At 41.6% G+C, this 11,609-nt stretch overlaps 2 protein-coding genes across 2 annotated transcripts; both read left to right on the top strand.

The window, feature by feature from the left end:
* Positions 1 to 253: 253 nt before the first annotated feature.
* LOC117060750 (olfactory receptor 2A5-like) lies at positions 254 to 1,183 on the top strand. Its single transcript, XM_033173268.1, has one exon. It carries the CDS (start codon positions 254 to 256, stop codon positions 1,181 to 1,183), a length of 930 nt encoding a protein of 309 aa, XP_033029159.1.
* A 6,542-nt stretch (positions 1,184 to 7,725) lies between these two features.
* Positions 7,726 to 8,688, top strand: LOC117061139 (olfactory receptor 2A5-like). The gene has a single exon (XM_033173823.1). The coding sequence runs from the start codon at positions 7,726 to 7,728 to the stop codon at positions 8,686 to 8,688; it is 963 nt and encodes a 320-aa protein (XP_033029714.1).
* The last annotated feature ends 2,921 nt before the right edge of the window (positions 8,689 to 11,609 follow it).

Genomic DNA, 11,609 nt, shown 5'->3' with positions numbered 1-11,609 from the left:
TACCCATGTAGGCTCCCTTCTGCAGACACTTCACCAGATGCATCAAGCTCAAGGACCAGACATGCAGCATCTCATGCAGGGTTAGAGGTATGACTCTACCACCTCCTTAACATGTTAGTGCACCCATGGAGGAGGGCTATTGTCTGCATAAGAGTCTATTGATGATAAGTATGGCCAATACTTTTCATTCCCTTCATTTAAATGCAAGCATCATGCTATTCTTTTTGTTCAGAAATGAGACTGTAAGGGCATCATGAGAAACCAAACATTTGTGGCTGAATTCCTCCTGCTTGGTCTCTCTAAGAGCCTGAAGATCCGTCTTTTGCTGTTTGGGCTTTTTTCTGTGACCTACACCATCACTCTGGTGGGCAACTCAATCATACTGATGCTCATCTGGCTGGACCCCCGACTCCACACGCCCATGTACTTCTTCCTGAGCCACCTTGCCTTTGTGGACATCTGCTATACATCCAGCACAGTCCCCCAGATGTTGGTGAACCTCCAGAGCCCAAGACAAACCATCTCGTTGGTTGGCTGTGCCATTCAGATGCACATTTTTCTGACCTTGGCTATTACTGAGTGCATCCTCCTGGCAGTGATGGCGTATGACAGGTATGTGGCAATATGCCACCCACTACACTACACGTTCCTCATGAACAAGAGAGCATGCATGAAGTTAGCCATGGCAACCTGGATGAGTGGCCTTTTATTGCCAGTGGCACACACAGTCCTCACCTGGAGGTTGCCATTCTGTGGTCCCAATCTGATTGATCACTTTTTCTGTGAAATGCCAGCATTGCTGAAGTTGGCATGTGCCGATACCATGATTGTTGAAAAGGTCACTTCGGTGGGATGCATTTTCACCTTGCTTATCCCCATCTCCTTTATCTTGATGACTTACATCCGTATCCTGGTTTCCGTCTTGAAAATCCAATCTGCCCAAGGACAGCACAAAGCATTCTCTACTTGTGTCTCTCACGTATCAGTGGTGGTGCTGTTCTATGGCAGCGCCATATTTATGTACATGAGACCAGAGTCTAGTCATTCAGCAGATTTGGACAAAATAGTCTCTCTCTTCTATAGCATATTCACCCCCATGTTCAATCCCATGATATACAGCCTGAGGAACAAAGACATGAAAGGGGCATTGGCCAAAATTCTGCCACAGCACAAGCTTTGTTGATTGAGAAACTGATTCCAAAGTGGGCTATTTTTTTTTTTAAGTTCAAACCCCTTGTTTTCAGAGAAGTAGTAATCACAATGCAATTGTAACAAATATAAGTTGCTAATGAAGTAGGTGTACTTTGGAATAATATTATTTCTGCTATGGTTGTCAAGCAATTAAAGAAAATCTTGCATCAAGAGGTTTTATTTTATCACTCTGGACTTCACTGCAACATTAAAAAAAAAAAATCCAGATTTTAGTGATTTTGTTTAAACCTAGCTAAAAGGGGGAAAAAACAAAGAATAAAAAATAACATGTCACAGCCTAGAAGGACAAAGGTACAAAGATACAGCATAGCTTCAAAAGTATGATAAAGTATTAACTCATACAAAAATTCCCTTTAGAAATCATTAAGATATATAAAAACAAAAGTATTATCCATCTGTGAGTTCCATCACTTTTGAGAATAAATGTTCTATAAAGTCTTAAATGAGGCAGATGTTAGCATATACTGGTGACACTGAATGACTGTGTGCCTCAATACTCATTTAACAAATAAAATTATGCCATTTGGGGGGGGGGATTACTCAATCACTGTTCATGAGATACTTTTAGTTTATGAGATATCTTTTCAAGGAGGGCAATTTGCCAAAGCCTGCAGTACTAGCAATCCAAATTGTTAAGATCAAAGGTCTTCCAGGATTTGGCAATAGAGTCCTGGGCTGTTGTTAAATGATGGGAGATAAATTATTTGGTTTTCAAGTCCTGTTCTGTTTCCATACACAGATTCAAAAGAACCAGGTGGAAAAGTGGAGTCACAGCATGTTTAGTTATCAAAGTGATCTCAGTGAACAACTTATTCCAAAGTTTAGTCACCTTTGAGCAGCCCCACCACATGTGCTTATACGTACCAACTCTGCAATTGACACATCACTTTTATTTTATTTTTATCATACTACACTTTAATTGTCTTAGTAGTGCCAGGATGTCTGTGTTTTTGGTTTTGTGAATAAGTCATTGTTAGCGAGACAGTGCAGCTTTCATTTCTTTCTGACCTTATCATTTACGCACACCTTCTCCCAATCCTAATGTATATGTGTCTGCAACTCAGGACAACACTTTCTGCTGTGACAGATCTGCAGCTTGGGTTTCCAGGATGACTCATCAATTAGCCTAAAGACTGAGATGGAAACATTCAACCTCTCCTGCCGCATTTGTCAGAGTGAAACATCCATGTCTAATGTTACCTTCTCTTTGCAAAATCTTTTCAAACACAACACATACAAACATTACATTTTATGCATATTAAACATATCTTTAACACCCTACCTAAGACCTCATCCTCCTAGGAGGGACTTAGAAACACTTTGCAGTCTTTATTCTCTCTCAGGTAAGCCCACCATTTTCTTCTCTTGGAAGAAATGTATATTTAAGAGCAAGGGTCATTGCTGGCTTCCAGCTCCCAAAACTCCAAATAGTGAATCTCCCCAGCTGGAAGATTCGTGCAGCCTGCTTTCTTTCATTAACACAAAGATTGCATGTTTTGTTCCTGAGATGTTTTAAGTTCAATTAAACTCAGTGGGATATACTTCAGAGTGAACATGTTTAAGGGCAGCTTGTTACTGGTGAAAACTGCAATACAGTTGTAGCACCTTGTAGTAACAGAGCAATCCTATACGTGTCTATTCAGAGGTAAAGTATACTGAATTTAATTAGATTTAGTCCCACAGCTGGATCCTCGGGCACTTACTTATTAAAATAATAGTATTGTTATAGATTGGGGGGAGCCCCTAAACCCTATAAATTAATAAATAGTAGGATTTTGATTATTTGGGGTGTGAAGGGAGAAATACAAACTGGAGAGGAATTCCTGGATTAGCCTATGCAAAATGACCTGGCCATTAAGAAACAATTGAGGGCCATTGGCAATGCAAGAGAATTGCCCCCCCCCCATCCTACGGTATGAACAGAGATGGGGAAGGGGTGTTGGAAGGTTTCCAAGGTAACTGTGTGACTGAAGTGACAGGAAAAGGGAGTCTGATAGCCAGGGGTTCTGCGATGAAAAAGGAGGAAGAGAGACTGGGATCCATCTTGGGCAGGCCGGCTGAAGGCTGGCCTGAGAGAGATGTCTTTGACTCCAGGGCTTCACTGCTGTGAGGGAAAAGTCCCTCTTGAAATGACCGTGTGGTAAGATATGGACTCCCTCCATGCAGATTGAAGGTGTAAATAGGTGAATAAACCATATTTTTTAAAGCTATGGCAGTCTCCGCTGTGTCTCAATTCTCCAGAGGAACACAGATCCTGGGTGAGTGTCTGGAACCCCATAAATTCTTGCCACCGTTTGGCAGAGAGTGTGGGGGGCACCCAACTTTTGAACAGTATATAGCTCAGGACTGAACTGTGGTTCTGACAGCAGACTCAGAGTCGTGGGTTCAAACCCCATGTTGGGCAAATATTCCTGCATTGCAGAGTGTTGGACTAGATGGCCCTCATAATCCCTTGCAATTCTAATATTCTATGACAGTGTTTTTCAACCTTTTATGGGCAATGGCACACTTGTTTCATGAAAAAAATCACGAGGCACACCACCATTAGAAAATGTTAAAAAATTTAACTCTGTGCCTATATTGACTATATATAAAGTAATTTTTCAATTTTTCCCACAGCACACCAGGCAACATCTCGCGGCACACTAGTGTGCCGCGGAACAGTGGTTGAAAAACACTGTTCTATGATTCTACCTTCCTCCCATAGCTCAAAGACTGCTTGATATTCCATTCAAAATCAACCCAGAGGGAAAGACCAGCAGAGAACGCTAAAGGAATCTATTAGTAAAGGGCTAAGCTCTTCCTCCCTACCTAGACTAGACAGCAGAAAACTCATTGAAATATAAAATGTTTCACAAAAGATATATTGTAGCCCCATATTAGCTACAAAAGCGTTCCCCAACTTGTTGTCTTCCAAATGCTTTTGTCTACAATTCCCCTTCAGTCCAGCCAGCATTGCAATGGTCAAGGGAGTTCAAGTTGGAAGCAGTTTATTCATTGAGTTCTTTTAAAGTGGAAATAGAATTTGGATCCTTCTGTACACAAATCGCGTGTTCTCCCACTTGAGCTACAGCCCCTCCCCAGATCAACAAAGATTTAAAAGTGGGCGGAGTAACATCTAGTGATGCTTTATTTTTCTGAAGGGAGTAAGAGGCCGTGTATGCAGGGGAGACTGAATAATCCTTACAACAATGCTGAAAATCAACAAATGAGTGAGTTTTAACACTGCTTTTTTGCTAAAACGGTAATTTGTTTATTTGCTAAACCATACGGGTCCTGATTTTCAACCAACATGTGATTGTGATGATCAACTCAAATCACTAACTACAGACTGAATAAGCAGCAATAAAACAATCCAAAACTGGCAACAGATAAGCAAAATATATGTGCTAAAGACACACAGCTATTATTTAACAATAGCCAGTGCTTCCCCCCCCCCAAAAAATAAATGTTTAGGGTTACTCTCATTTTCCTTCTCATATTGAAATTTGTTGTTGTTCAGTCATTCAGTCATGTCCAACTCTTTGTGACCCCATGGACCAGAGCACGCCAGACACCCCTATCCTCCACTGCCTCCCGCAGTTTGGCCAAACTCATACCAGTCGCTTCGAGAACACTGTCCAACCATCTCATCCTCTGTCGTCCCCTTCTCCTTGTGCCCTCCATCTTCCCCAACATCAGGGTCTTTTCCAGGGAGTCTTCTCTTCTCATGAGGTGGCCAAAGTACTGGAGCCTCAACTTCAGGATCTGCCCTTCCAGTGAGCACTCAGGGCTGATTTCTTTAAGGATGGATAAGTTTGATCTTTTTGCAGTCCATGGGACTCTCAAGAGTCTCCTCCAGCACCATAATTCAAAAGCATCAATTCTTCGGCGATCAGTCTTCTTCATGGTCCAGCTCTCACTTCCATTCATTACTACTGGCAAAACCATAGATTTAACTATACAGACCTTTGTCGGCAAGGTGATATTGAAATACTGCCCCTCAATGAGGCCAAACTTAGATTCACAAAATGTTTAGTGGTATGCGCAACCCCGTGTCCCCCCAGAAAAAAGCACTGAAAGTAGCTATATTAACAGAGCATGATCAAAAGGTATTTTCATGTATATGCTAGGTTGCAAGCATATATTCACTTCCCTGTTTGAGAGGAACTTCCTTGAACTTAGTGGGACTTATTTCTGAGTATAGAATTGAACTGTAACTCTTCTGAAAGATGTAATATTTTATCTAAAAGATGCATGCCAGATATTTGTTCTCTCTCTTTTTACCCCCCTGCATGCATTATCAATGATGACAATAATTGATGGTAAGCAGAAATAACCTATAAAACAGTGGTTCCCATATGCTCTCCCCACCACAGACCATTTGAAAATTGCTGAGGATCTTGATGGTTTTGTTTTCTGCCTCTTGGAGCAGTTGTAATGAGCACCAGTGCTAGATGCTGCATGCTATTTAATTGTATTATTTCTTGCATTGTATTCTATTGTATTCCAATCTGTATTCCATGGACTTTTATATAATTCAAATGGTTCTTCACAGACCACTTGAATGAAGCTTGCAGACCACAGTATGGGAACTTCTGCTATGAAGCACTTCTCCGGACCAAATCCTTCCATGATATTAGATGTCCCAGTATCCATAACTCTGATCAGGAGACAGCATCCCAAAGGAGACAAAAGAGGAAGCAATATGGAATGGTAATGTTACTTGTACTTCAACCCTTTCTCCAAAGCGCAGATTTCATTAATATATTACTGCAGATCAGTGTCTGAGTCTCTAGTCTACTGTATTAGAGTGTTCAGCGTTGAATAGATATCACAATAGCACCCACAACTATGGATACAGAGAAGGACTGAACAGTACAAACTTCAATAATAAATTCTTTTTCTATACAGAAAGAGCAGTGGTTCTCAAGTAGTTCAAATTTGCAGCCATTGCTACTAAACCTACAGATTAACTTATGCATGGTGTCAGAGAAGAAAGTGCTGCTTCACCTCCTTCTTAAAAGGGTCATCCAATTAAATTGAAATACAGGAGAATCGGAAGAAGAAAAGCTATGGATTTAGCGATGTCCCTGGAAAACTAATTGGGAAGCAAGATCTGCTGAAGTGTGAATGCTGTGAGTCCCCCCCCCCCCCGTCTTATGTCCAGCTTGTATATATGTGTAAATAAAACCATATTTCCTAAAGATACCACAGTCTCCGCTTACCTTCATTCTAAGGAAACAGAACCCTGGGTAAGTACTGGAACCCCCAGAGACTAGAGACTGGGGTATGCACAAGAATAGAATTAATATTGCTGTTGTTTCTTCTTCTTCTTCTTCTTCTTCTTGTTAAAAGAAACTGGACTGTATGGAGGAACCAAAATATTCCCCTTTTTTAGATTTCCAGAAGTTAACATGAATGAAGATGCTGGGAAGAAAGGGAGTGATAAATATGAATGAGTGATTAATAGCTCACCCTAGAAGTTGGGGCTCTAGCCTAGACTTCTCCCTGACATGCAAGTTTTATTTGTGTGGGAATTTATTTATTAAAAAATAAATAAATACTAAAGAGGAGAATTTGGTTATAGAAGCCCTCACCTGATGTCTAAAATGCTACAGCTCAAAGACAAGTTTACCAGCTCAATGAGAATGCATCAGATACATAGAGGGGAGGATTAGGGGTGTGCTGTGGGTCCCATCCTAACAAGGGGTGGCTGTGGGAGGAGTGGGAGGGTAAGGTGACTCCATCAAGGCTTGAAAGCTAGAAGAGTAAATGGAACGGGAGGGGACACCAGTGTTTCAGAAACCAGGATGAGCCTGTATGTGTGTGTGTTGCCCTCCAAACATTTTAACAAAGCTTTTAGTTAGGAGGCATGTGAAATGGATTTTAGTTGTAAGCCACACCTCTAGTGTATACTTAATATATTATTATTATCCTTATCCATACATTCTTAATAGGTTTATTTTCTTCTGCTTCAGGGGTAAGGAAGTTTCTGTTGATTATAAAGGCATCTTCTCCCTTCTTGAGACCATTTATCCCAGTAAATGACGGTGGGGAGATATTCAGCTGCTTCTAGGGGGGTGGATTTCTGATATTTTGGTGGGGCAGTGGTGGTGGTGGGAGGGCTTGGCTTAATTTAGATGAGGAGACAAAAGTGGGGTTTCCTTGTCATTTTTAAATGCGATTAAGAAAAGCCTACCCAGATGCTTATTGCCATGGTGAGACTCTCCACAGACCAGAAATAAATTTGCCCACTCCCAATCATCAAGGATGCCACCACCCCGCCAAAGAAACATTGCTGGGGGAAACTGTCCCAACTCTATTATCGAGGGGGAAAGATAATGGAACATGTAGAGATAAATGCTATTTTGTAGGTTTATTTAATCCAAACTAAGACAGACATCTCAGATATTAACCCATTTCATTTTTATAGCAACAAGAGTGAATACTATTCTCCACTTCAGACACACAAGCCCAGGTGACAGGTTTCATCTCTTTCTTTTGTATAGGAAATGAGACTAGGAAGCTGCTATGAGGAACCAAACATTTGTGGCTGAATTCCTCCTGCTTGGTCTCTCTAAGGGCCTGAAGATCCGTCTTTTGCTGTTTGGGCTTTTTTCTGTGACCTACGCCATCACTCTGGTGGGCAACTCAATCATACTGATGCTCATCTGGCTGGATCCCCGACTCCACAAGCCCATGTACTTCTTCCTGAGCCACCTTGCTTTTGTGGACATCTGCTATACATCCAGCACAGTCCCCCAGATGTTGGTGAACCTCCAGAACCCAAGACAAACCATCGCATTGGCTGGTTGTGTTGTACAGATGTATGTCTTCCTGGTCTTGGCCACGACTGAGTGCATCCTCCTGGCAGTGATGGCGTATGACAGGTATGTGGCAATATGCCACCCACTGCACTACACGTTCCTCATGAACAAGAGAGTATGCATGAAGCTAGCCGTGGCAACCTGGATGAGTGGCCTTTTATTGCCAGTGGCACACACTGTCCTCACCTGGAGGTTGCCATTCTGTGGTCCCAATCTGATTGATCACTTTTTCTGTGAAATGCCAGCATTGCTGAAGTTGGCATGTGCCGATACCAAGATTGTTGAAAAGGTCACTTCGGTGGGATGCATTTTCACCTTGCTTATCCCCATCTCCTTTATCTTGATGACTTACATCCGTATCCTGGTTTCCGTCTTGAAAATCCAATCTGCCCAAGGACAGCACAAAGCATTCTCTACTTGTGTCTCTCATGTATCAGTGGTGGTGCTGTTCTATGGCAGTGCCATATTTATGTACATGAGACCTGAGTCGAGCCACTCCCCTAGTCAGGACAAAATGGTCTCCCTGTTTTATAGTATTGTCATTCCCTTGTTTAATCCAATTATATACAGTCTGAAGAACAGAGATGTGAAAGAGGCCTTGATTAAAATTCTCCAAAGATGCAGAAGATTTTGTTTATCCTCAGGCAAACATGAGATGCCAAACTAGCAGTTCGAAAGCACGCCACTGCAAGTAGATAAATAGGTACCGCTGTGGCGGGAAGGTAAATGGCTTTTCTGTGCTCTCTGGTTTCCGTCAGGTGTTCTGTTGTGCCAGAAGTGGTTTAGTCATGCTGGCCACATAACCCGGAAAGCTGTCTGTGGACAAAGGCTGGCTCCCTCAGCCTAAAAGCGAGATGAGCAACACAACCCCATAGTCTCCTCTGACTGGACGTACCTGGTCAGGGTCCCTTACCTTTTTTTAACCTTATACTAATAGTCCAGCAGGTCCACCGTGGTTGACTCTTTCTGACAGTGTCTCTGCAAGGTTTCAGGCAAGGACTCTGCTATCTGTGAAGATTGTGTTGTGGGTTTTTGTTTTACTGGTGATGATAGGAATTGAACCTGAGATCTTCCAAGTGCAAAGCCCATTCTCTGCCACTGAGACATGACACTGCTATAGGTTTATGGATTTGGTAAAAGTAAAGGTAACCAGGCCAAGTGAGCCAGCGTTTGTCTGCAGACAGCTTTTTCTGAGTCATGTGGCCAGCATGACTAAACTGCTTCTGGCACACGGAACACTGTGACGAGTGCCAGAGCACATGGAAACACCATTTACCTTCCCACTGCAGTGGTACCTATCTATCTACTCACATTGGTATGGTTCCGAACTGCTAGGTTGGCAGCATTTGGGACAAAGCAACAGGAGCTCACCCCATCATGCGGATTCAAACTGCCGACCTTATGATCAACAAGCCCAGGAGGCTCAGTGGTTTAGGCCACAGTGCTACCTACATCCCTTTAAGTTTATGGGTTTAATGAAGGTCTGGGGTATCAAAGCTAATTTCCTTGGAGGCGATACGTTGACTCGTGTGTATTTAAGTCAGACCCAATGTGTATCTAAGCCATATGCTGGACCTTGTTAATCCTTTGTTTAACCAAGTGTAAAAGCTCATTAAGTTAGATAATTTTCATTTGAGGTGTTAATCTAGGGTAGAGCCATTTAGGCAACACAAAGGATTTTTAAAAAATCACATTTGCAAATGAGTGGGTTTCCTCCTCCTAACAACAACATTATTATTATTATTATTATTATTATTATTATTATTATTATTATTATTATTATTATTATTATATTCGTACCCCACCCATCCGACTGGGTTGCCCCAGCCACTCTGGGAGGCTTCCAGCATATACCCTCAACTAAGAGTTTGGTGTAAAAGATGATGCCAGTGTTTCAGTGTTTTAGGAAAGGTTAGAGTTTAGAATGGAAGTTAGGAATTAAGCAACAGAGTTAGGAAGCAATGTGGGCGAGGAACAGACAAAGAAGTTAGGTGACAAGTAGAGTGCAAGAGGGAAGAGAAAATGTCTAGTGTATGTCTGAATCCAATGTTGTGCTCCTAGAGGAGGCAAGACACTCCTGGCATATAACTCTTATACTCACGGCGTATAAGAATGAAGAAGGTATTATAAATAATGTTAGAAGGTGAAAATAAGTAACATGGGAAGATATATAATTTTGAAGTGGGATTGGTAAAATTAAGAGAACGGTGTAGAGGGAAAAATTTAAATGTGTGGAAAGGAACTTGACGTGCAAAATATAGATGTAAGATATAAGGAAGACATAATATGAAAGAAGGGAAGTGCATGGAATTGAAATGTAAATGTTTCGTGTGATATAATTTTTATTTTTTTACAATTCCTTTTTGTAAAATTTATTGTTACAATTTTGTAACTAAGTTAACTAAGTTTTGTACTTAGTTAAAATTAATAAAAAAATTATTTGTATGTCTGAATCCAATGCTGTGTTCCTAGAGGAGGCAAGACACTCCTGGATTGTAATGTTGTGTATATATGTGTAAATAAACCATATATCATAACCAAATGAGAACACAGCTTAAAAAATTGTAAGTTAGGGCCGGGACCTTACTCAGGGCTTGTCCACATTGTGCTAGTCCCACATCTAAAAAGCATGGATCTAAGATGTTTTCGGCTTGTCCTGAGCCTTCCCTTCACAGGCCTGAACAGGTAGTGTACATGGGTTTCTTCCCGTCCTCATTTAATGCCCACAACAACCCTATGAGGTTGGTTAGGCTGAGAGGCAGTGACTGGCCTAAGGTCACCGAGTGAGCTTCGCGCCTGAGTAAGGATCTGAAACCTGGTCTCCCAGATCCCCGTCTGACACTCTAACAACTTTACCACACTGGCTCTTTTACTTTAATTGCCATTGTTCTTTCTGATTTATGAGCTGCTGAAACCCGTGTTGAGTCTTCCCCCAGTCCTGCAAACTGTCCCTTCCTCTCACTTCTCCTACCCCAAGGTGAAGAAACATGCCTTGGGACAAAGGAAAAAGTGGAAGGAGGCACTCACTGCCCACAGCTGAGCATCATTTGTCACTGGGGACTGAGTCCACAAGTCAAATAATTTATAGATGGGAACTAATGCTGTGTGTGCCAGTTCCTGCTCAATGGTGGATATCTCTCAGGGAATGGAATGGAATTGCATATTCTCCGTTTTCCTTTGGGGGATTCTGGAGCTGGTAGTTGCATTCCCAGTCTCAAGTGGGAACAGACACTCTGCCAGGAGTTGAGAGTGATTCTCACCACATGCTGCAAGGTAAGTTTCCTTTGCCTGGAGTAGGGGAAGCAAAAGGTTCCTTGGAGGCTTGTGAATATTCACTTTGAATGTTCATAAAACCTTAACTCCTTTCAGGGTGTAGAAACAACCTTGATTTTAAAAAAAGGGAAAAAAGAATGTAGAACCTCTGGTCGAAGTACTGATTGTGGTTGATAGTACCACATAAAAAAACAATTTACAGTCATTTTATTTTATTTTATTTATTTCTGATTTCTGATTTCTTTGCTTTCTTACCTGTCCTTTTCCACAAAGTTCCAAAGCAGGTTACGATATATAGTCTACATTCATAAGCCT

The sequence above is a fragment of the Lacerta agilis genome, chromosome 16, assembly GCF_009819535.1.
Source record: "Lacerta agilis isolate rLacAgi1 chromosome 16, rLacAgi1.pri, whole genome shotgun sequence".
In the NCBI taxonomy this organism is placed as follows: Eukaryota; Metazoa; Chordata; class Lepidosauria; order Squamata; family Lacertidae; genus Lacerta; species Lacerta agilis.
The sequence above is the reverse complement of the archived record's forward strand: the minus strand, read 5'-3'. Positions and strand labels throughout refer to the sequence as shown.